The 24,757-nt window shown below is 37.5% G+C and overlaps 2 protein-coding genes across 46 annotated transcripts in view; one reads left to right on the forward strand and one right to left on the reverse strand.

Moving 5' to 3' along the window:
• Positions 1 to 24,757, reverse strand: part of EIF4G3 (eukaryotic translation initiation factor 4 gamma 3) — a 313,590-nt gene that overhangs the window by 65,585 nt on the left and 223,248 nt on the right. For 10 of the 16 annotated variants that reach the window (XM_042952618.1, XM_042952607.1, XM_042952612.1 and 7 more), the window contains 6 exons: positions 20,871 to 20,959; positions 16,592 to 16,838; positions 12,057 to 12,190; positions 10,092 to 10,211; positions 9,599 to 9,709; positions 3,923 to 4,093 (listed from right to left, as the gene is read on the reverse strand). In XM_042952618.1, coding sequence (XP_042808552.1) covers positions 3,923 to 4,093; positions 9,599 to 9,709; positions 10,092 to 10,211; positions 12,057 to 12,190; positions 16,592 to 16,838; positions 20,871 to 20,959 — 872 coding nt within the window. The remainder of the gene's footprint in view (positions 1 to 3,922; positions 4,094 to 9,598; positions 9,710 to 10,091; positions 10,212 to 12,056; positions 12,191 to 16,591; positions 16,839 to 20,870; positions 20,960 to 24,757) is intronic. The other 6 variants (XM_042952623.1, XM_042952614.1, XM_042952613.1 and 3 more) reach the window with 2 other exon arrangements.
• LOC122227880 overlaps positions 19,823 to 24,757 on the forward strand; it is a 51,105-nt gene continuing 46,170 nt past the window's right edge. For 13 of the 30 annotated variants that reach the window (XM_042952638.1, XM_042952624.1, XM_042952625.1 and 10 more), the window contains exon 1: positions 19,827 to 20,076. The gene's annotated coding sequence lies outside the window, so the exon portion shown is untranslated. Of the gene's footprint in view, positions 20,077 to 24,757 lie in introns of all 30 variants that reach the window. The other 17 variants (XR_006206251.1, XM_042952644.1, XM_042952636.1 and 14 more) reach the window with 9 other exon arrangements.

A 24,757-nucleotide genomic window follows, 5' to 3' on the forward strand; every position in this document is an offset into this window, starting at 1 on the left:
TGCAAACCACATATTTTATAAAAGATCTGTATCCAGAATATATGAAGAACACTCAAAAGTCAATGATAAGAAACACCACGACCCACTGAAACAGGGCAAAAGATATGAACAGAAATTTTACCAAAGAAGATATAAGAATGGCAAATAAGCACAAAAAAGATGTGCTTATTCAATATTTTATTCATTTGGAAATGCAAATTGAAACAAGGAGATGCTACCACACATCCATCAGAATGGCTAGAATTTATAAAGCAGAAAATAACAAGTGCTGATGAAAAATTAAAACTCTCATGCCTTGCCAGTAGAAATGCAAACTGTTACAATAACCATCTTAGAAAACAGTTTGGCATTTTCTAATAAGGTTAAACCAATATCTACCACACAACTTATGGATCCCATAGCTAGGATCTGAGCCAGCAATTGCACTACTAGGTATTTAACCAATGGGTACAGGAGTGCTATTTCAAAGGGGCACATGCACCCCAATGTTTATAGCAGAGGTATTGACAATAGCCAAAGTATGGAAAGAGCCCAAATGTCCATCAACTGATGAAAGGATAAAGATGTGGTGTGTGTGTGTGTGTGTGTGTGTGTGTGTGTGTGTGCATGTATATATATATATATGCGCACACACCCTGGAATATTATTTGATTAAAAAGAATGAATGCCTGCCATTTGCAACAATGTGGACGGAACTAGAGTATATTATGCTAAGCGACATCAGTCAGTCAGAGAAAGACATTGTAAGATTGCACTCATATGTGAAATTTAAAGAAACAAAACATATGAATACAGGGGAAGGGAAGGAAAAATAAGACAAAAACAGAGAGGGAGACAAACCACAAGAGACTCTTAAATACAGAGAACAAACTGAGGGTTTTGGAGGAGAGGTAGGTGGGGGAATGGGCTACCTGGGTGATGGGCATTAAGGAAGGCACTTGTTGGAAAGAGCAAGGGTTTTATATGTAAGTGATGAATCACTGGGTTCTACTCCTGAAATCAATACTACATTGTATGTTAACTAACTTGAGTTTAAATAAGTTAATTAAAATTAAAAAAAAAAACAACCTTCAAATATCTTCACATATTTCAGATGATAATTTAAGCTAAAAAATAGGATTAAAGAAGGTTAGTTATTAATGTGATGCACAGCATGGTGACTGAAGTTAATACCATACTACATATTTGAAAGCTGGTAAGAGGTAGCTCTTAAAGGTTTTCATTACAAGAAAAAAGAATTTGTAACTCTGCATGATGATAGATGTTAACTGGACTAACTGTGGTGATCAATTTTGCAGTACACACAAATGTTAAGTCATTACAGTGTATAAACAGTATACATACAGTGTATAAATCAGGTACAGTTAACTGCCTTCCAGACTACTGAACTTTAGCTGCAGAGACAAGGTAACTGCAAGTGAAGTGACGGAGCAAACAGGAGGTGGAGTAGGAGCCACAGGAGGGAGTAGTTTACACACAAGAGAGGTCAGAGGCAATGGTTAGGGAGCAAATGAGAATTGAGCCAGGTTATGAGGAACAAAAATAGCTAGCTGAGCGACTGTGTGTCAACTGTACTTAAATAGAAACTGAAATTAAAAAAAAAAAACAACAAAAAAACTACCCAAGTGAAAAGAAAGGGAAGAAGTCATTTTAGAAAGGGAAAAGGACGGAGTTATGTGTGAGGGTTTTCTTTGGGGACTAGAGAAAAACAAGGAAAGACCAGAGGACTAGTGTGCAAGTTGTAAGACAAAAGGAGGCATGTATCTATCTATCTATCTATCTATCTATCTATCTATCTATCTATCATCTATTTATTTATTTATTTATTTATTTGAAAATGAGGTCATTAAAGACAGTTTAAAAGCTAGGGTGGAGAGTTCAAAATCAGTTCCTCAGGTAGAGGAGTCAGGCAGAAGTGGCAGGAATGTTGTAGCAAGAGAAGAGAGACAGGAGCAGTAACCTCAGGAACCACCTGAGGAACCAGTACGTGTGGTAGGAGTCTAGACGTGTCATGAGAACCCCCTCATGGAAAAGATGAAATATTACGATCTAGGAAAAATAAGGCCATTGGTATTATTCATAGTGTTATTAGAATACAGTGGCAGGAATGAAGTCCAAGTGAAAGAGTTTTCTGGAAGTGGAGGTGACAACAAAACCACTGCTTCCATAAAAAAGGAAAGGCACAGAATTAGCAGGAGCACAGGTGAACGTGATGTGCACCTATGCAGCAGAGAAAAAGGAGAGGGAATGGAACACAGATGCTCCGGGACTTAGAAGAAAAATTCTCAAGAACAAGAGAACTGTACCCGTCCTAAAAAAGAAGTCTATTAATTCTTCACTAGATTTGCTTTAGTCACTAAGGAAAACTTAGCCAATGAATGAATGATACATCAATGCAATATTATTATTATGTTTCTGAAATAACCAACAATAGGGAGAACTCTGGGTAATTTAACTTCTCAAAGCTTCAGTGTTCTCATACATAAAAGAAGGACAGTCTATTGCCTCCTTGGTAGCTGCTACAAGAATCGAATGAAGTAAGGTACTTGTATTAGTGCCTTAACTACTAAAACAAGACCTCATCTTCATCATCAATGATAAAGATTCAGCAGGAATTCTAATTCTTTGCAAGCTATTTAGGCATGTTATCATTAAGCACTTCTCACAGGGATTGGAAGGAGAGACGCAGAAGGTTTTTTTTTTTTTAAAGCTGAGATACACTGAAAAGAAATTCAGGAAAGATTAGGTACTTGATTTCAGTGAATCTGGAGAAGGGCGTACTTACGGACAAATATTTGGGGCAATCTGTAAAAAGATGAACAAAGACAAGTAGCCAATTAAGGTTCGAGAGCATGGCTTTGTGATGAATAAGTTCATCTTGGTCTTGACTTCATATGAACAACTGCCATCGGTTAGTTTATTCATTTAACAAGTATACTGAGTAAATACTATGTATGTGGTTCTGCGTTGGTGTTGAATCAAAATCAAGATTTATAAGGCACACTCTGACCCAGGAACATCCTACCGAGTACCCAAGTGGGCTCTAGGGAGCATGCCAACTGCTTTATAATACTTTATTTAATTGTTACAATAATCCAGTGAGGTAGGTAATATTAGTATCTTCATTTTACAGTTGAGATTAAAAACCTGCCTAATAGAACTTGCATCTGTCTTCAGGGCTAAAGCTTTGATTGCTATATTAAACTATTCATGTTGAGAGGAAAGGTATTTAAGGAACGAGACACTGAAAAGTCAGCATATGACCTGTGATGCCTGGCTCTGACAGGTGCAAAATTCAAGAGGAGACTCTAGTCTTGGTGCCTAGAAGCAAAAACATCCAAAAAAGATAACAGAGCTAACTTAAGGACAGGAAATGGCATTGTATGTATAGCAAATGATGAACCAAGATGACATAATTTGACAAAAAAAAAAATTTTTGTTTGGATTAAAGGAATTCATTCAATTTACCCTAAGGAGTTCTGCAGGAAGGTATGCATAGAAAGATGCAAAGAATTCAATTTTATTCCAAAAGACTAAAACAAGATTGGTTTCTCAGGTCTAACTTATTAGAAACGAAAGCCTGACAAGGAGACATAAAGCAATATGCTAACTAGACTAGCATAGGGTACTCACTGAGAACCTAAAAACACATTTTTAAGAAAAGCAAACATTGATCTAAGCCTGAATAACTGAAGTCTAGGACATATAACCCCTCTAGACATAGAGTGTCTTGAAAAACAAACACAAGAGATATCTGGCACCCATTATGCTAGACCTTTTACGATAATGCTTTTAAAAGCAAAAAAAATTAAAGTCTTAAAAATCTCTACATATACTAATAGGACAAAATGACAAGTTAAAGCAAATTAAAACAACAGCATTATAATTCCAAAATAATGTTAGAATGTGCTTCTAATCTCACCTGGGTTTTAATGTTTTCAGGATCCTCAGCTTGGCTGTCTCGTTTTTGGCTGGGCTTCCAGGCATTCTCTGCCTTTTTCAGGTGCACATCTTCTTTCACAGAGACTGTAATGATCTTCCTGGGCTCTCTTCTCTGGCCAGGTTGAGATCTCCGTGGTCCAACGTTCAACAACTAGGACAAGAATATTCTTTATTGTATCTACAGAGAGTACTTAAAATTTACTGCCTCTTCTGTGCTGTTCAAGTCAAGCCTGATGATCACACCAAGCACTTCCTAGATGTAAAGATGGGTATTAAGCACTCACTTTAGATGTGATCTTTTGGGGGGGGCGGGGGGATGTGAGAGGACAACCTTAGAATACCATCAATGTACTGTTCTCCACTACTACCGTTTTTAACTCTGAAAATAAAGTGATGAAAAATTATGTCTGATACTGCTATTGTTTCTAACAAAAAAGACTACCCTTAAACTGAAGCTTTATTTTTTACTTATTGTGGGACTTTGGACTGCTGACTTGAATAATCATAAAAATTCATAGGCAGTAATCATCACAGTTACAAATCTACTTCAAAAACTAGGTTTCTAAACTTGCAGCATGAAACGAAAATGCACTTTTATCACAAAAATTCTCTGTAGTGTAGACACTCAGCCTTACTACAGATTTTAATGGATCTCTCTAAGTTCCTGCTAGAGTCCCACCCACTGTACTCATTCTGTTAAAAACCATTTGCTGGTATGTTGTAATGGTCGTCAAGTTACAAACGGTTACTGCAAGAGACAATGGAGGAAAAGTTACACGCGGTGTATTAAAATATCCATAATACTTGTGATCTTAAATGCAAGGAAATAAGTTTTTCAGATTAAACACTTGGGTTGATACTAAGTTCTGCTACTCCCAGATCTGTTGCATACTGACAGCCTTTACTTTCTTTGATATACCATTTTCTAAATGCTGACTAAATACTGTAATTAGACTTCAAGAGGGAAGACAAAAAACTTCACACAAGACCTAGAGATCAGAATCATATCTCTTCTAGTGCCTCAATACTGCCCTTTTGAATGTATATAAAGCTTCAGAGAAGGAAGCAGAAACTTAAATTTCATGCTTTATATATACTGAAAACAAAAACAAAAACAAAAAACAGGTTCTAAGAGATACATGGTCTTAGTTAGGCCTAAGCTCATAAGCCTGAAGGCCTTTCAACAATAATTATACTTCACCATCTGCCCTAATTAGGACTAGTAGTATCAAGGATGTATCAGGATCCAAAGATAGAACTTCTGGGCAATACAAACCGATTTTGTCAAATACATCTAGCTAAGCACTCAGCATAAAAGACACAATTTCAGAATACTTAGCAAACGTTTAAAAACCTGAGGTCAGATAAATGCAGAGGTACCACACATGGTATAAGTAAAAAAGAACTGAAGAGGACCAAGCCGGAAAAGCACTAACAGGGAATGGTGGCTAAACTGGACAGTACTACCATAAAAATACTTATTTGTAACTGAAACACTGATACAGTAGCCCAGACAAAACAATTCTGATAAGAGAATGCAGTACACCGATTATCTGATTTTTATAATTCAGGTTATATTCTAGTGTTCACTTACAGGAGTTAAATCTTTTTCAGTACTTGAATAAGTTCATATAAACAATTCTATCACGAGACACTCAAATTAATCCATGCATGTGCATGTAAGAATTTGTTAAGAACAAAGACTAATGGGTGTAATGACAGGTAATTATGTCAAAATCAGGTAAGAGCCATAGTAAGCATAATTTGGGATCTAATTTTAATTATGTTTGAACGAAGTAGGAAATTTCCATTTCCAGAAAGTACTGGAAACATCAATGAATATGCCATGAAATCTGAATCTACAAAGTAAATATGACTTATGCCAGGTGCCTTTACCAGGTCTAAGTATGTACAGATTTCAAGCGAGCTGCATAAAATATAAAGATGTGAGAAACATTACTAAATAGATAACAACATTTGAGAGGAAAAAACGTTTTGAAAAGGTAACATGAGCTGTTAGTCCCAGATAAAGAGTTGGTTTATCACCTATGTGCAAGCTCCCAAGGCAACCTTAAAAATTATTATTTGGCTCACTGGCTATAACTAAGACAGATACTGTTCACAAATATTTATCCAAGTATATTGAGTCCTCAACGGATTTATTATACTTATAAATGCTTAACACACTTGATAAATTATTCTCTAATATACTCATGTTTACACTACCTGGAAGGACTATGGTACAGCAGAAAAGAGAGGCAGATTAGAAGACAAAAGAACTGTGGACTTCTGAGTTCAACTCTGCTAATTGTAAGCAAAGTTACTGTGAGCCAGTCTCTTAACATTGTTGAACTTAGGCTTTCTCATATATTAAATGCTGGTCCTACCTACAAAGTTATTATGAGGATCAGAGACATACGGGATATAAAAGGACCTTAAAAACTAGGTAAGGTGGGGCACCTGGGTGGCTCAATCAGTCGGTTGGGTGTCCAACTTCTACTCAGGTCATTATCTCACAGCTCATGGGTTCAAGCCCCGCATCGGGCTCTGTGGTGTCAGCACAGAGTCCACTTCAGCTCCTCTGCCCCTTTCTCTCTCTGCCCCTCCCCTACTCTTCTCTCTCAAAAATTAATAAACATTAAAAAACAAACAAACAGGTAAGTGATCATCAGTAACAAAAAAGAAAAAGAACTGTTTAAAAAGTGGTATCTATAATGGTATAATTACCCTTAAATACTTCATGTCCTTTGTATGTGTGTGGAAAACAATACAATTGTGAAATGTATCGCATCCTTCAGAAGATGTGCCATATATAATGAATGATTTATTTATTTACTAAACACAAACAAAACCCAGGATCCTGTATTATGAGCTAAGGAGGACATATTTAACGAAAAACGAAGCCTGTTAAAAGACAAACAATCCTGACTGGAAGAGGAACTTCCAGGTTGAAAGAGGAATTTTAAGGTACAATGTGTTCAGGGCTCAGGGTCCAAAAATATCACAACTCAAATGAAGCATCAAAATTTGGCATCGATAAACTAGTAAGCTACAGATTTTGTTTTCTGACGAATTGAAGTTTAAACTTTTTTACTGACTATCATGTATTTCTCTTAAATGTATTAAATAAGAAGTCATACCCATCTCTGCTTTAGAATTTAGTACACATCGCTCTTATCTCCTTCAGAGACTGTTAACCTCAAACTCCTCTGCTTAACTGGATTAATCAAGGAAAACAGGACCAATATTCATCCTACCCAGTTTTGAAGAAAGATAGGCAAGTGTTCCTTTAAGGACGGAAGGATGATATAAACTCAGAAAACCTCTTTACCCCTAGGATTTTTATAATAGCTCAGCTAAATAAATGTGAAATTACTAGTCTACGCCCACGGCCTCTCTCTCAATACATTTCCTTTGGGGCACTTTCTGTGATGTCTACCCAGATTACTATTAAAATGAGCATCACAATTCCTAAGTAATTTGACTTTTATTTATTTATTTTAATGTTTTATTTATTTTTTGAGAGAAAGGGAATGGGCAGAAGAGGGGCGGGGGGGGAAGGGGGACAGAGGATATGAAGCAGGCTCTGCACTGACAGGCTGACAGCAACGAGCCTGATGTAGGGCTCGTACTCTCAAATTGTGAGATCATGACCTGAGTGTAAGTCAGATGCTCAACTTCGTCTGAGCCATCCAGGTGCCCCTAAGTAATCTGACTTTTAAAAAACTACAGAGAGGATACTGCCTGAGTGCTTCTAATGGATATGTACGTTACTATCCATAAAAAGACCTTTATGTTGGAAGATTTTATGTAACTGCATATGACATGTTAAAACAATTGCTATGCATTCAACATATTTTATAACCCCTCTTTTGCAGGAAAGTTCATACTAGGAGTCATAGTTACTTCAGCCACACCATGAACCATACCTAGTAGATCGCAAGATCTTTGGGTGGTAATCATTTATAAGTCAATTGGGAAGCTGGGAAAAATGATTAGAGGAAGTTCCGAACCAAAAACTATGAACAGCAGGGCTGCTGCTTCTTCCCAAACAGCATCATTAACTGTTCCTTTATATGTCAGACATCTACATCCTATGAAACTCCCATCTGAATCTACAACAACATACTAAGGGAAGCAGCACAAATTAAGCAAAGAATGTTTGTTAGCTATGGGAGATGCTGGAAAAGTAATTACTTGCATTAAGGCTTAACATATCAGTATTACTCTGATGGGTCTCAATTTTGCTTAAAAATTAGCTTGTGGCACATGACAGAGCTATTTAAAGAAAGTGAAATAACTAAAACTGACTTTTTTGGAGACATTACAAATTCTTGATAATGGCTCATTTCCAATCACATTACTTTGAATGCACCAAATAACTCATTTATAGGATACAAGTAAGCATGTAGATTAGTGGGCAAACATACATTGTGATAGTTTCAAAATTCATTTTCTAATTTCAGTATTTTAAAAGAAATGGAGCTTATTCTCAATTCACAGTATTTCCTTTTAGCTATACCTAATTCTATAGCGAGCTGGTGATAAAAAGGGACAGCACACGCTGCAAGAGGAGGCGCAACAAATCATACCTTCTGTGAAGGACATACGAACAACACAGAGCAGTATGATAAGGACAGATGCTGTTAACCAGAGAGAAATCAAAACAGCACCGACGTTATTTCCAATGTGTGGCAAAACGAAGATATAAATCAAAACCGAAACTAAAACACAAATAAACGCTAACAGAAACACAACTTTAAATCACCAAAAACGGAAATGCTGAAAAATAAAGCATCAAATGGTTTCTAGAAAGCTGCTTTCTAAGACTTTCTGGTGAAAGACTTTCACTCTTTAGAAAAAAATTTTAATTTAGTATTTACAGAAAATAAAGATTCAATTTCAATCCTGTGTGAGAACAGAATATCACACACAGAGATACCTTTAAGATGTTGATGCTCACTAAAGAATATGCTTCAAATTACGGATATTTTCTGTAGGTTTTGCAAAGCCTCCAACACATTGTAGGCACTGAGGTATTTTCAATTAGTGTCTGGCTGCAGGCAAACAACAAATAATTCAAATCTCTACCAAGTGGCAGTAGTTTCTGATGATACAGTCTTATTTCGAAACAGGTTTCAAAAGTTGCCATTCCAGAACTAAAAAGGTGATGGGGAAATAAAAAGTGTCACCTTAAATAAAAATATTTTTACAAACATAAAATAAAGTTGTCTTAACAAGGTAATCTGCAAGTGAGTATCAAAGCCCCAGCTCCTCCCCAAGTTTCAATGAAGCGCTCTCAATACCATTCCAACGTGGGGGAAAAAAAGGCATTCACATCATCGGCAACTTTCCCCCATGCTTTCTGCAAGTCTACAAAGCATGGAGTAGGCACAGCCTGCCGCATCCTGCACAGGGCAGTGCCCCAGCATAACTCCACTGGTGATGTCACTTCTACCGCTGAAGAGCCTGCTACTGGGGGTGTAAAGGCAACCTGCAGTTTACGAATACTGCACTCTTTTGTACGTGTCATTTGTTCATATTTTGACTTCACAACCTACAGTAAGTGAGAAGAACAAAACAGAAAATATCGTAATGCCAGAGACTCTTGTTAAAAAAAAAAAAAGAAAAAAAAAAAAAAAAAGATTCAGCGCACCCCAAGAGGCAGGCTCTTCAGGGGTGGGTGCGACATCGCCAGTGGAGCGCAAGCTGGGGCTTTGCTCTGTTCCAGAATTGGCGATCCATGCCTGCTCTGCGCTTTGCAAATCTGTAGAAACAAAGACAAAGAGATGACCATTAGCTGAATGTCATCAGAGATCTCAACTGTATCAGGGCACCTCAAAACAAAACAGAAATCCTATTTAAGTTCGGCTCTATTTTTAATCCATCTGCAGTTCATTTGAATGGAAAAACATATGAAAAAAAAATCGAGACCAAATTAATGCAGACCAACTTCTCTCAAGTAAAAATGACTCAAATGTATTCTTTATTTGCTTTAATGTTAGTATGGAAAAAAGGAGAGTCTTCACCTCTTCCACTTCTTGGTTAGAAGAATCAATGAAAAAAAGCCGTTCTCTTGCTGTGAGACAAGATGTCATGAAGTCTACGACAGTTTGTAACTAACTGGGTTGTAGGAAACTTGCACTTACAGGTACACCTCTTCCACCAGGGGTTTGCCTTCCAAAATCTGCAAAGGCTGGAGTAAAATCTGGTCCTCGAGGCAAAATCCGAGGATCCAGAGTTCGCATTGGCAATTTGGGTTGGTTGATCTGCACGAAGAAGCAAAGGAAAGCTTAACACAAGTTCCAAAGCGTTCAGTGCCAAAAAGGCAAAAACCTAGACAGAAAAGATGGATCAGCTAAAATGATAAGCACTGGCTTTCTGAGCGAGCGAAGTCCTATGTGAACCATGGTCCCTCCTCCAGACTAGCCTTAGAGCCCTTAGGTCAGCAATCGCTTTCTGGTGCCCTGGGACTGATTAGGCCTAAAAATTCCCGAGGGGAGGCTAAACACAATCAGTAGACTGGCTTACCAGACACTCAGGACCAGCAGAATGGCACAAGAAGAGCTATGAGAACCAATGAACTAGGAGCAAATTTGGGGATTTTTTTCCAGGATATTCACCAGGACATCATAGCAACTTATCTAGAGGAATCCTGCCATAGCTCATTTTGATTTTCTTGCTGTTGCCTTACAGTTAGTAAAGTATGTATTTTGAGTGACAGTAAGTCTCTAAAGGAGATATTTTTCATGTGTGAACACCATTTAAAATCTCACTTGGTTTGCCTGATTAATTGGAGGTATAGACATATAATGTGACTACAGACTAAAAAAGCTAAGTAGCTCAGGGAGAAATCAACTAATAAACGGATGCAGTCAGAAAACTATTAGGAAGACAAGAAGAGATATTTCCTAGAGGATAATCTAATTTAAGTGTATATAAAACCTCCCCTTGTAAAGTAGTCTCAAATGAGCGCTACCAAATAAGTACCTAAGAGAGATTTAGATACCAAGAGAAATAAGAAAACCTATTGCTTTAAAAGAGGAAACTAATACAAATATGGTCTGGATAAGCAGCTGCTGGGAATCTCAAAAAGAGGGAGATCTCCTTCTGTAAGATAGTTACCATCTACACGTCACTAAAGATTAATAGTTTCTTTTTAAAACAAAAGTATTTTATTTTTTTTAAATTTTTTATTTAAAAAAAATTTTTTTTTACATTTATTTATTTTTGAGAAACAGAGTGAGACAAAGTGTGAGCAGGGGAGGGGCAGAGAGAGGACACACAGAATCTGAAGCAGGCTCCAGGCTCTGAGCAAGCGGTCAGCACAGAGCCTGATGCGGGGCTCGAACCCACAGACTGTGAGATCATGACCTGAGCCGAAGTCGGACGCTCAACCGACTGAGCTACCCAGGCGCCCCAAAACAAAAGTATTTTAAGCTTGGTCACCAGCACTGGTTCATCATTGACATATATATATATATACATACACACACACACACAGACACACACACACACACGTGTGTGTGTGTGTGTCTGTGTGTGTGTGTGTAGTTACTTGGGCAGATACGCATCTGGCTCTACTCTTTTTAATTTAATAAAGACAAAATAAACACTGTACTAATTTCCTGTATGCACCATTAGGATCAGATGTTAAAAGAAAGGGTGCCTATTTATTTGTCAAAAGTGAAGATGAATCACTGTAAGTATGTATTAGGGAAATTCTGAGATACAATCTGACCTGTCCTCAATGCCATTCTAATTCTATACTGAAATTTTAGAATAGTGAAGAAAGAGCTCCATATCACTTTAGCCATAGTAGCCCAACAGACAAACGTTTTTCACCATATCACTAGGCAACAACTGGAATAAGCAGACAATCAATTTTAAAACTTCACCACTCAAATATGGGCCAAACCCCAAGGTTACAGCAATCTATAGTAAACCTCAAATCCAACAGCACTATGTAGGAAAACTATAATACATGAACATATATTAGAATTCAAATACATTCAGTCTAACAATTCCTAAAAATTGCTCATACTTCATATATTTGTACTGATAAAACCAGTTCCCACCAGAAAGACATAGCTTTCTCTGAGTATGTTGCTTACTTTGTCCAGAACCACATCACTGATGGGAGGCAGGCCCTCTGGTTTCTGTATACAGGCTGGCATGAACTGAAAGTCCAGCAAAAACTCCCTGTCATACTGCTTCTTGCCCTCAGTATCAGCAGGCTTCCAGGAATCTAGAAAAAGGGATGTAGGCAGACAAGTGTCTATAGGGTCATTATATGTATAACCAGTAAGAGTACAAATTAGATTACAGTACTGACTTTATTTTGTCACAGACAAACACAAAGCAAACACTGAGCTACAGTCACAAAATGTCATGTAAAAATTTCAAACTGCCATTTGTTCCTTTATCCCTTCTGGATACCTTTGGATAGTAAACTGATTATTACAGAAACCACTTAATATAAACTACCAAGCCCTTCGGTATCTCAGAAACAAGGAATCTAATAATACCCTTTGGTTTCATATAAAAGGATTCCTTGGTTGTTCACTTGGAAATATTTTGGGGGGAAAAGGCAAAGGACACGAAACAAACACAAATAACTTATTTAAGATTCTGAAACGGCTAAGCAGTTAAATACATTTTTTTCCCCGACAATGGTTTATTCTATTTTGGAAGTATAGTTGACTTACAATATTGTATTCATCTCAGGTACACAAGACAGTGGCTCGACAATTCTATACATTACTAAAGGCTCACCACAGTAGGTGTAGTTAAGCATCCTGTCACCGTATGAAGTTAATGTAATCTTATGGACTATATTCCCTGTGCTGTACTTTTCATCCCTGTGACTTATTCATTTTGCAACTGGGAGTCTGACCTTCTTCATCTGTTCACCATTCTTGCCAACCCCTCATCAACCTCCCCTCTGGCAATCACAGGTTGTTCTCTGTATTTATCAGTCTATTTGTTTTTCTATTTGTTTGTTTTTTAGAGTCCACATATGAAGTGAAATCGTATGGTATTTGTCTTTTTCTGTCTGACTTATTTCACTACGCAAAATACCCTCCAGGACCATCCATGTTGGTGCAAATGGCAAGATTTCATTCTTTTTTTTTACAGTTGAGTAATGCTTCAGAGTGTGTGTATACACACATGCATGCACATACTCATGTATACACACACATCTTTGTCATCCATTCCTTTATCAGTGGACACACAGGTTGCTTACATATCTTGGCTATTGTAAACAATGCTGCAATAAACATGAGGGTGCATGTATCTTTTTGAATTTCTATTTTTGTTCTCCTTGGGTAAATACCCAAAAGTAGAATTACTAACTCATATGGTATTTCTATTTTTAATTTTTTGAGAAACGCCCATACTGTTTTCTATAGTAGCTACAATGGCAATGGTTTTATTCCCACCAGTAGTGCATGGGGGTTCCCTCTTCATAACCTCACCAACACTGTTACTTATTTCTTGCTTTTGATGCTAGTCATTCTGACTGGTGTGAGGTGGTATCTCATCGTGGTTTTGATTCGTAGTTCCCTGGTAATTAGTGATGTTGAGCATTTTCTCATGTGTCTATTCAAGTCCTCTGCCCATTTTTGAACTTGGATTATTTGGGGTTTGTTTTGTGGAGTTGTAGGAGTTCTTTATGTATTTTGGATAATAACCCCTTAGCACTGCTGACTACAGTTTACTGTGAAGAAAATAATGTACTTGCTTGCTGAGACAAAACTGGGAAGGCACATATTCTTCAAAAATCCTGACACACTCTTGATTTTTTATAAGTTGCATTTATTGAAGTAATCTCTACATTCAATGTGGGGACTGAACTCATGACACCGAGATCAAGAGTCGCATGCTCTCTTGACCAAGCCAGTCAGGCACTCCTCAGAGTTAATACGTTTAATATTAATTTTAAATTAGTTTTTTGCCATAGCGTTACTTTGTTACTATGACTATTGTTACAGCTATCATTTCTCATAATCCTAATTTCATTATATAAAGTTGGAGAATTTCTTGAAATTTTTGTTGGATCATAAAAGCAAGTCACAGCATTTTTCTTTTAATTAACAAAACTTTCATCAAACCCATGCCCCAGATCACTTCATGATAATATTACTTTACATCAGTGGTTTTTAAGGTGGAGGTGATAGACTCATGATGGCCTGTGAGAACACTGCAGATATTTTCAACCAAATCCTCATTACCTTATTGTATTCATTAAAAGGCAGACAGTTTATTGGGATCTAAATTTTATTTTCATTTAAAAAATTTTTTCAATGTTTATTTATTTTTGAGAGAGAGACAGAGCATGAATGGGAGAGAGGAGGAGGGAGAGGGGGACATAGAACCCAAAGCAGGCTCCAGGCTCTGAGCTGTCAGCACAGAGCCTGATGCGGGGCTCAAACCCACAAACTGCAAGATCATAACCTGAGTCAAAGTCAGATGCTTAACTGACCAAGCCACACAGGGGCCCCTGAGATCTAAATTTTAAACTGCCCTTTTTCTAGTTATTGCTAGTGTATGTTACAGAGGCAAAAGGCAGTTTAGTGTTTCAATACAGTTGGGGTCTATAGTTGTGCACTTCTTCCTTGCCAAATAGAAGGATAAGAATATAACTGACAGGGGGTGCCTGGCTGGCTCAGTTCGTAGAGCATGCGACTTCCGATCTTGGGGGAGGCAGTTTGAGCCCCACACTGGGCATAGAGGTTACTAAAAATACACTCCCCCCCCCAACCCCCAGAGATATAGCTGACATGGTCCTAAACATGATAAGCGTCTCAATTTCCTGAAGGACTGTTGGTAGCCACAAGTACTTCGTGATATGATACAAGCCTAGATTTTCAGAAGTAATTTCAGTACATTGAATCCTTAAAGTTAAAAAAAAAACTTACTATAGCATGGCCTTACAATTTTATAAAACCCACTAGCAGCAGTTTACTGGTAGTGAAAAGACCAGTATATTAAGGTGGTATCAATAATCAGTGACTTTCAAACATTTTTGACTACAACTCACAATAAGAAATATAATGACTTTATGACCCAGAACAAATACATATATAAAAGATACAAAAGTTTCTTAAAACACTGTCTACCCTTACTCCAGTAATGCACTGACATTTTTTTACCGTTCTCCATTTTATTTAAAAAATTTTTGTAAGTTTATTTATTTATTTTGAGAGAGAAAGCACGAATGGGGGGGAGGGCAGAGAGAGAGGAGAGATAGAGAGAAGCCCAAGCAAGCTGCACACTGTCAGTGCAGAGCCCGACGTGGGTCCCGGACCCATGAACTATGAGGTCATGACCTGAGCCAAAGTTGGACACTCAACTGAGTGAGCCACCAAGGTGCGCCTCTGTTCTCTATTGTAACAAATGCTGGTTGTATCTCACTAATTTCACAACCTATTAAAAGGATTAAAAACAGCAGTTTGAAAAACACTGTCTATGGATTATTTTTGAGGTCTGACATTTTACAATCCTACCCTACCTCACACAGAAGTCACTCAGATTTGGCTAAGAAAAACTGCACTCATCCCAAACTTTCTATCAAATGAACCACCCTGCCCCACATATCCATGCAAACCTCTCTATTAATCTCAAAGTCAACCGCAGTTCACATATACTGGGATAGAGGTTTTGTATTTGGACAGTACCTAAAGATGAAACACCCTCTGAGACATAGCATGGATTTCACAGGGCACAGCACCGCAGGTACATAGGAACTGCTTCTGATTATCACAGTTCCATTCTACAGAGTGATTTCTGTCAACAAATTTCTGTTGTGAAATTAATTTAGTGAATTATAACCAACATTGTTAAATTCTTTTTTTCTTTTCTTCCCCTTAAGTAGACTCCATGCGCAATGTGGGGCTTGAACTTATTATGACCAAGACTCCTATGATCAAGAGTCGCATGCTCTCCTGACTGAGCTGGCCAGGGACCCTGTAACCCAACATTTTTTTTTTCTTTTTAACTTTTTTTTTTTAATGTTTATTTATTTTTGAGACAGAGAGAGACAGAGCATGAACGGGGGAGGGGCAGAGAGAGAGGGAGACACAGAACCAGAAGCAGGCTCCAGGCTCTGAGCCATCAGCCCAGAGCCCGACGCGGGGCTCGAACTCACGGACCGCGAGATCGTGACCTGAGCTGAAGTCGGATGCTTAACCGACTTGAGCCACCCAGGCGCCCCTAACCCAACATTTTTAAAAGAAGAGAATACAGTAAAAAATGTCAGTGCATTGCATGTAGTAAGGGTTAAGTGATTAAGGCTTGTGAAATGATGAACACAAAATAGCACCGAAATAGTCCTTCCAAGTAAACTAAATAAAATTCAATTTCTCTTGTTGAGTCCCACCAGACTAGCACCGACTGAAATCCTCTGCCAGCAGCTCTTCCGATGCCAGTAAAGCAGAATACCAGCATCAGATATCACTTCCGCCCACACAGAACTCTGGATTTGCTAGTCACTAACTTATGCCTGCTAATCTATTCTGTAAATATTACTCTGTGACGAGACTCTTCCTTCCATCCAATATTTCTCCACAGGAGCCAACACTTCTGTAAGGTGAATAGATAAGACACACATAGGAAGGTGGGGGGGGGGGGGATGGGATAGACTTACCTGGTTTGAATGAGAATGTCACCCCTTCACCAGAACTATCAGTGGAGCCTGAATTAGCATCTACTCCTTCACCCTCAGAAATACTCTCAGCACCATTACGTACAGGCTCAGCTTCTTCTCCATTTTCTTCCACAGTTTTTACTTTTTTTAGGTCGGAGGGTTCTCTTCCAGGATGAAACCCTTGGCTCATTTTATCCTGTTCAGATTCAAGTACTTTGTCGCCTGAAAGCTCCTCTTCAGCTTTAGGCTAAAGCATAAGTGAGCACAGAGGTTACATCATTTTTATCATGTAAATATGCATGAAGACCTACACGTATCCCCTCAAAAGGCAGGGGAAAACATGTCACTCAAAAAAAGGATGTCTGTGTTCAGCACATGGCACTAGAATGCTAGGTTTATTTAAAACACTTTTCTCATTTCATCTCTTGGGATACCGAAGACAAGTCATATGGCTACTGAAATGCTTTAACATGACTAATGAAATCTAAATGTACCAAAGGTTAGAATGGAAAGAACTGTTAATCCTAGTACTTGATGGACACGAAAGAGTCCTAGTCAGAAATCTAAATCAAGCACTCCTACCTCTGCCATTAATGCTCAACAAATATAAAAAGAAACACTAGAGGGTATTTTTTGTGCTGCCCTCTTGATGCTAAATGGAGATTTTGATGACTAGAGCATCTGGGCCCCCAAAAGCTGATTATCCCTCATTTTACAAGGAAGCCACCTGTTAGTTAAAATCTATTTTTGTTTGCTTGTTCTCAGAATTCTCTATGGTTGTGACCTTATTCAAATTACATATGGAAAAGTGCTTGGCACATATTCCTCTACAGAGAAATCTGGGTTCTAGTGCATCTTACTTTTAAAAAGCAAAATGGAATGGAGGTTATTCACCAGATTTTTGACCACCATAGTTTCAGATATCAAAGAAAAATTAATTTCTTGAGGGCTATATATGAATCGTCAAAACTCCCTGAGGCAAAGTTCTCTATGAACTTTAAGTTCTTCTTTATCATGAAAGGTAAGTACTCTAAAAACAATTCTTTGGAACAAACACTCAGAGGAAGTAGGCATTCTAACTGACAGATTCACGCCAGAAGAGCCAAAAATAGAAGCTCTGTTGAATTCATTCAACAGAGAACTGTATGAAGGAATGTCATTTACGTAGGGGCACCTGGGAGGTTCAGTCCATTGAGCGTCCAACTCTTGATTTAGGCTCAGGTCATGATCTCACAGTTTGTGGGTTTAAGCCCCGCATCAGGCTCTGCTCTGAAAGTGTGGGGCCTGCTTGAAATTATCTGTATTGCCCTCTTTGCCCCTCCCAAACTCATGTGCGTACTCTCTCTCAAAAACAAACATTAAAAATTTTTTTAAAAAATGTCATATACATAAGCAAGTGGTTACCCTAATTGCTTTATAAAATTGTTTTTTCAAAAAATTAAGGAGTTACAAATCCTACTTTGTTATATAAACGAAATATCTTAACAGGTATAATACTAATAAATTTTCTTCTAAACTACATCGGATCATGGGAAAAGACTACATTTTCAAATGCTGTAAATAGAAACAGATGGTTTTTCGGATTTGCTTCTATAACGAAAACAAAAAGTTCATGCAAACATGCACACACACACATACACCTATGTGCACGTTTGCTTTCCCCCACTCCCCTAAAAGGAAAACATTGTATGGAAAAAATCAAAAGAAAGATGTAAAAATTTCAAGAAGACAAAAGCTGAAATGATTTCAGATCATGTAAAATGAAGAAAAATGTTATTTTAGAGAAAAAAAAATATATTATGTCCTCTACTCTGTACCTAAAATCAACAAGAGAAAATCTGTTGGCTATAAAGCAGAGAATGTATTACTTGGAAAGTTAATTTCTAACTAGAAAAAGAAGTATAAAGAAATTTGTTTCCATGGAAGACAAACCATACTTTAGAGAACACAGAACCACTGAAGTGTCTGAGGTACACTGTCAGAAGGATATTTTTCAAGGAAATCCACAAAATTAGCTGCATTAAGTATTTATGATGATTATTTTTCTTTCAGCTGGATGACGCTATATTAAACTAGTTTGTAACTGTCTAACAGTTTCTAAACTGTTTACTAAGAAAACCAGCTTGAAGCAAAGAAAACACCTTATGGGCTGGACTGTAAAATGTTAAACTTTTATAGGAACTTGAAAAGAAGAATTTAGTTGATAAAACTGCCTATTTAACTCATGAGTTTTTAAAGTGCTAGAAAAGCAGACCGACAACTATGTATGTGATAACAGAGGAAATACACTAAAATTTAAAAAGGTATTTTAAAGATGCCCTGAGCATCAATTTTAAGATGAATCATCCTTCTAGTTATCCTTGTAGACTACAATTTATAGAATTTGATAAAATATTTGCAGTGATATAACCCAATATATAACCAAAAATATGCTGGAACCTGAAACACATTCTTTGAAAGGCTGAGAAAAATCTATTAAGAAAAGGAGAGCTTGATAATCAGTGAAAACAAGGATAATGACCCCAGTATATACTAAACTACTCTACTAAATGCTCAAATTTAGGAAAGACCAGGAATTAGGATATCTGGAGGCAAAAAAAAAAAAAAAAGTCTGTGTGCAAATAATCAAAAATACTTTAAACCATAAAGTAAAGAAAAAAGTGATGGATTCAAAATGAGCTGAAACAGTTCTCATGTATGAAGAATAACAATGTGAAGCAGGCTTTAGCAAATAATCGCTCATGGGCCAAATTTGGCCCATCAACTGTTTCTGTATCGTATGCGAGGTAAGGATGGTTTCTGCATTTGTAGTAGCTGAAAAAATTCCAAAGAATACTGTATACTTTCATGAATATTACATGAAATTTAAATTCAATGTTGACCAATAAAGTTTTACTGGAATTTAGTCACAATTATTTGCTTACACATTGTCTGTGGCTGCATGTGGCCTACAACAACAGAATGGAGAACTGTGACAGGGATCATACAGCCCACAAAATCTAAACTATTTACTATCTGAACGGTTACAGGAAATGTCTGCCAACCTCTGATCTAAAGAAGAGAATGAATATCTGCAGGCACAGTAGTGGTGGCCTTCCCATTTGATTCAGTAATGCTTAGAAATCTAGCAAAGGAACATAAAGTAGAACAAGAAAATGAATAAAAAATAGCGGAATCTAAAGAGTAACCAGGTTAGGAAGCTCTTACAGCTATACCAGGAATGTATGGGACTCCCCTGTCTCTGGAGGTATTTTATTCTCTGTAGGAGCAACATTTTCTTGTTAAACTGCAAGACACGTGCAGCAACTATTTGGCCCTCTACAAATTCCTGCTAATTCTTATCCCCTGATAACCACATTGAAATCGCTTCCGTGAAACATTTTAGTGGTTGCTATGGGACTAACTGTGACATCAGTAGAGCATCATGTAAGAGCAGTGACAGGACAGGGGAAGTACAAAGGGGTACTGTGAACTGCTTCGGAAGGGTAAGAATTATAACTAGATAGAAAAGCCTTTTGAAATAAATGTATTTAAAATCACTTTAAAATAATTTCTATATTTTAATGTTAACACCCTATACACTTATAAGAACTATTTTAATAAAGCAGACATTAAGAGTTCAAGAAAAAAGCAACGTACAGATGTTTTAGATTACTCTTGATTTATAAGATTCAGTATATAACATTCAGGATATGAAGATTATAGACTATGAATCTGTTAGAACACTCCTTCGGACTGACTCTGCCCTTGTTTCTGCCTCACATTGTCTCCTGTTGTGCTGTAACCTATAGCAAAATATGGAATGGTTTAGTTCAAACAGGCAAATCATATGTGAAAAGTTATATTCCTGGGATCCAGTCAGAAGATGACATATCCAAAATGAATTTCCCTAAAATGTACCTGACGATTTCTATCACTACTGCTAATGGGTATTTGAAAAAACTTTCCATTATTCTTTACCAGATTAGTCTTTCCATCCAGGTAATATAAGGACAAATTCAACTGATGGGGTTAAGGGATTAACCCAAAATTAAACAGTAACTTAGTTTTGCTGAAGAGACATTTTGGTAGACAAGAAATTGATGAAACTGAACATGCTACCAACAATCTTTTTAAAATTCTGTGGACAAAAAAAAAAAAAAAAAAAAAAAAATCAGACTATGTGCTCACGTTTCCTTGAAAAACAGGATCTCAAAAATGAGATAAAAATATACACTTGTCTTGAAAATGGCCCCACAATTCCTAACATCAGCTAAAGAGATTTACTGCTGCCCCTTACCTCCACTTCTGCCTCCAACACCTCTTCAGTGGTTCGGGTCCGATCTTTTGGTTTTTTCCACATCTTTGGTGCAGTTACAGCTGTCTGAGCTGAAATACAAGATTAGGGCCATTACTTCCCACTGCAAAGTCATGTTTGATAATACTAAGTCTAAATGATACCTGTATTCAAATTTAGCACGCCAAATGAGGGCTTCACCCATACAGAAGAAACAGCAGAATGATCAAGTCAATAACTGGGTAGCTGTGGCCCAGACACTGCAATGGCATGTATCTTAGGCACAAATTGTTCACATCAGCACATACAGCCTTTCAACCAGTGGTTTAGGTTCATCCTGTTTCATGGTTAGGACATAGCCAGGCATATAATTCAGTATGTGGTATCTATACAAGAAATTGGCCTACCAGCCAATTCTAGACGTGGGTCTGCTTCTATTGTTAATTAACTATGTGACCTAAAGCAAGTCACACATCTCAGGTCCCTTGCATATTCAACCACAAAGGTTAAGAGTGAGGTTAGATGATACCTAAGCTACAAAAAATATCAAATTCCAGCTTCTGTTTTTTTAAAGCCTTAGGGGCGCCTGGGTGACTCAGTCGGTTAAGCATCCGGCTTTGGCTCAGGTCATGATCTCATGGTTTGTGAGTTCGAGCCCCGTGTCGGGCTCTGTGCTGACAGCTCAAAGCCTGGAGCCTGCTTTGGATTCTGCGTCTCCCTCTCTCTCTGCCCCTCCCCCACTCACGCTCTCCCTCTCTCTCTCTCAAAAATCAATAAACATTAAAATAAAATAAAATAAAATAAAATAAAATAAAATAAAATAAAATAAAATAAAACAAAATAAAGCCTCTAGACAACAAAAGGACACTTTAAGATTTCATTAGCTAGGCAGCACTTCTACAACATTCAGTTCTCATTTCAGATCAGTCCTGTTGGTCTAGTCGTTCATACTGCTGGGGAGAAAATCAAGAAAGAAAACCTAATTTTTACTCAATTATTATTATATTGTATCAGAAGTTCTAGATGGAAAATTAAGCTCACAGAAGATTTTTTTAAATGCATTCTCTTTCCTCTTTTTTTTTTTTTTTTTTTTTTTGAGGTTTATCCACTTATTTTGAGAGAGAGACACAGAGAGTAAGCAGGGGAGGGGCAGAGAAAGGGAGACAGAGAATCAATCCCAAGCACTGACAGTGCAGAGCCTGATGCGGGGCAGGGGCTTGAATTCACAAACCTTGAGATCACAACCTGAGCCAAAACCAAGAGCTGGACGCTTAACTGACTAAGCAACCCAGGTGCCCCTACAAAGGATTTTTAAAAACTCATTTGACTTGTAATTCCACAAAACCATTCAACACTTGGATGTGCAATTTAAAGACTATTTAAATATCAGAGAGCAAAAAGAAGCTATTAAAAGGATCTTACAGAGGCATCTGGGTGGCTCAGTTAAGTGACTGACTTCGGCTCAGGTCATGATCTCAGGGTTGTGAGATCAAGCCCTGCATTGCGCTCTGTGCTGATAGTGGAGCCTTCTTGAGATGTTCTGCACCCCCACCCCCTGCCCCTCTCTGCTCCCTTGCCCCCTCCTTGCTCTTTCTCTCTCTCTCAAAATGAATGAAGTTAAAAAAAAAAAAAAAGGATCCTATTGAAGGCAACACATGAGTCAACAGAGAGGTAAGGTATGACAGGAAGGTAGGTAGAGAGAAGAATCAAAGAAAAGTCCATTTAGCAAATGGAGACATTATCAAAAGAAACAAACACAAAGCTGAAGGCTACCATGTACTGTTTCCCTACAGAAATGTAACATTCACTCATTAAGACTAAACCAACCAATCTCTCTGAAGAGCCCACTCTTTTTTCAGAAGAACAGTACAATATGAACACTTACACTGTTCTGGGGAACAAGGAAAAGGAAACATTTAACATTCTCAAAATTACTGCACCATTATAAAAAATACTCTGTAAATCTCCTTTGTTACATACACCTCACTTTTTTATAACTAGATATAACTAGATGGAAACGCCTTCACCTCAGGGACTATAATAAACAAAAGACATTAGACCACTGTTAATCTTCCTTGGTGACCTATTCAAAGTAAATTATTTTCTCAAAGTATGGAACTAAGATTCTGGTAAACATGGGTGTAAACATGGGCAATTTGCTATAGTCTCATGGTCTTATATTGAATATGTATATTCAGGTGTGTATGTATGTAGTGGTCTCTTCTTTTTTTAAGGAACTTCTACATATAACCAGTCTATTTAATGTGCATCTCTTCAAAATGCTTGCGACTAATTCTGCTTCCACAGCAGAATCCTTTTGAAGAGTTACAGAGTTTGAGTGACACGTACATTTTATTTTTCTTAACTTTTTAAATGTTTATTTATTTTTGAGAGAGAGAGAGAGAGAAGGGGAGGGGCAGAGAGAGAAGGGGACAGAGGATCCGAAGCAGGCTCCACACTGTCAGCAGAGAGCCTGATGCAGGATTCGAACTCACGAACCCTGAGATCGTCACCTGAGCCGAAGTTGGATACTTAACTGATTGAGCCACCCAGGTGCCCCATACATTTTATTTTAAATTTTATTTCATACATGCTTAAATTTAGTTCTAAATTCCATTCACAGAATAGGGAAGACCACTTTATGAAGGATTCTTTGGTATGATATATACACTCATGAGTAGTTTCCTCTAACCAACAAAACCCAGAGATGTAGATCAACTGATTTTTCAAGAATATATCAACCATACCCACAACTCAAAAACATAAAAAACAACCACACGTTTCTTTCCTGGACAACATAAAACATTTAACATGCTTTTTAAAAAAGAGCTACTGACATAGCAGAAATTGTTACTCTGTTTAAGTGGCTACTTAAAGTTCTGATTTAAAGTAGAAATGCACAAAAGGAAGTGAGAGAAAGCACACACTTCTTTAGCAGATATGCAAGTCTTTGAAAACCTGAACACAGATATCCACATACCTAGTATCTGGTGAGATTGTGATATACAATCCCTCTCTTACCATATTGGTGGAGAGGTGCAGTGAACTTTGGTTGTGCTACAGCTGGGAGAAGAAAAGGTAGGAAGGGAGGGAGACAGAGGCATCAACGCTCTGATTTAACAAGACAATTAATAATGAATTAGCTAGAATAAGAGAATTATATCCAAGAGACCATCTTAAATAGTCCATTCCCAATGCCTACACCTTAGATTAGGCTCCTATTACTACATGATTAACTATAAGATGGTCTACCGAAGAGCTACAGGCTCCACACCAAGTTGCAAGCTTGAACTCATGAGAGTTACATGCTCTCCACTCATAAAATTTAAACACATATAAAGTTAGAAAAATATCTTATCTCTGAGATACCTGAATGCTTTCGCCTACTTGCCAGCATTTAAAAGATACAAGTATAGGGACGCCTGGGTGGCTCAGTCGGTTAAGTGGCCAACTTCAGGTCATGATCTCACGGTTTGTGAGGCCGAGCCCCACGTCAGGCTCTGTGCTGACAGCTCAGGGCCTGGAGCCTGCTTCTGATTCTGTGTCTCCCTCTCTCTCTGTTCCTCCCCTGCTTGCAATCTGTCTCTCTCTCAAAAATGAATAAAGATTAAAAAATTAAAAAAAAATAAAAGATACAAGTATATGCACACTATATATTTAGTTTTCTAATTTTTGTTTTTTTAAATCAACTGCAAACAAGAATGTAAAGCTTTGCAGTATTGATCTTTCCGTAGGAACTGTCAAAACAAAACAACTTAGTGAAAATTCCTGTATGTTCAATCTACTAAATTTTGATTAAGGGGGTAAAAAAACTTTCACAGATTAGTATTTGAAAAGGAAAATTTGAAAGCAAGTAAATCATGAAAGATAAAGCTAAATAAAATATAGTA

The sequence above is a fragment of the Panthera leo genome, chromosome C1 (assembly GCF_018350215.1).
Source record: "Panthera leo isolate Ple1 chromosome C1, P.leo_Ple1_pat1.1, whole genome shotgun sequence".
Taxonomy (NCBI): domain Eukaryota; kingdom Metazoa; phylum Chordata; class Mammalia; order Carnivora; family Felidae; genus Panthera; species Panthera leo.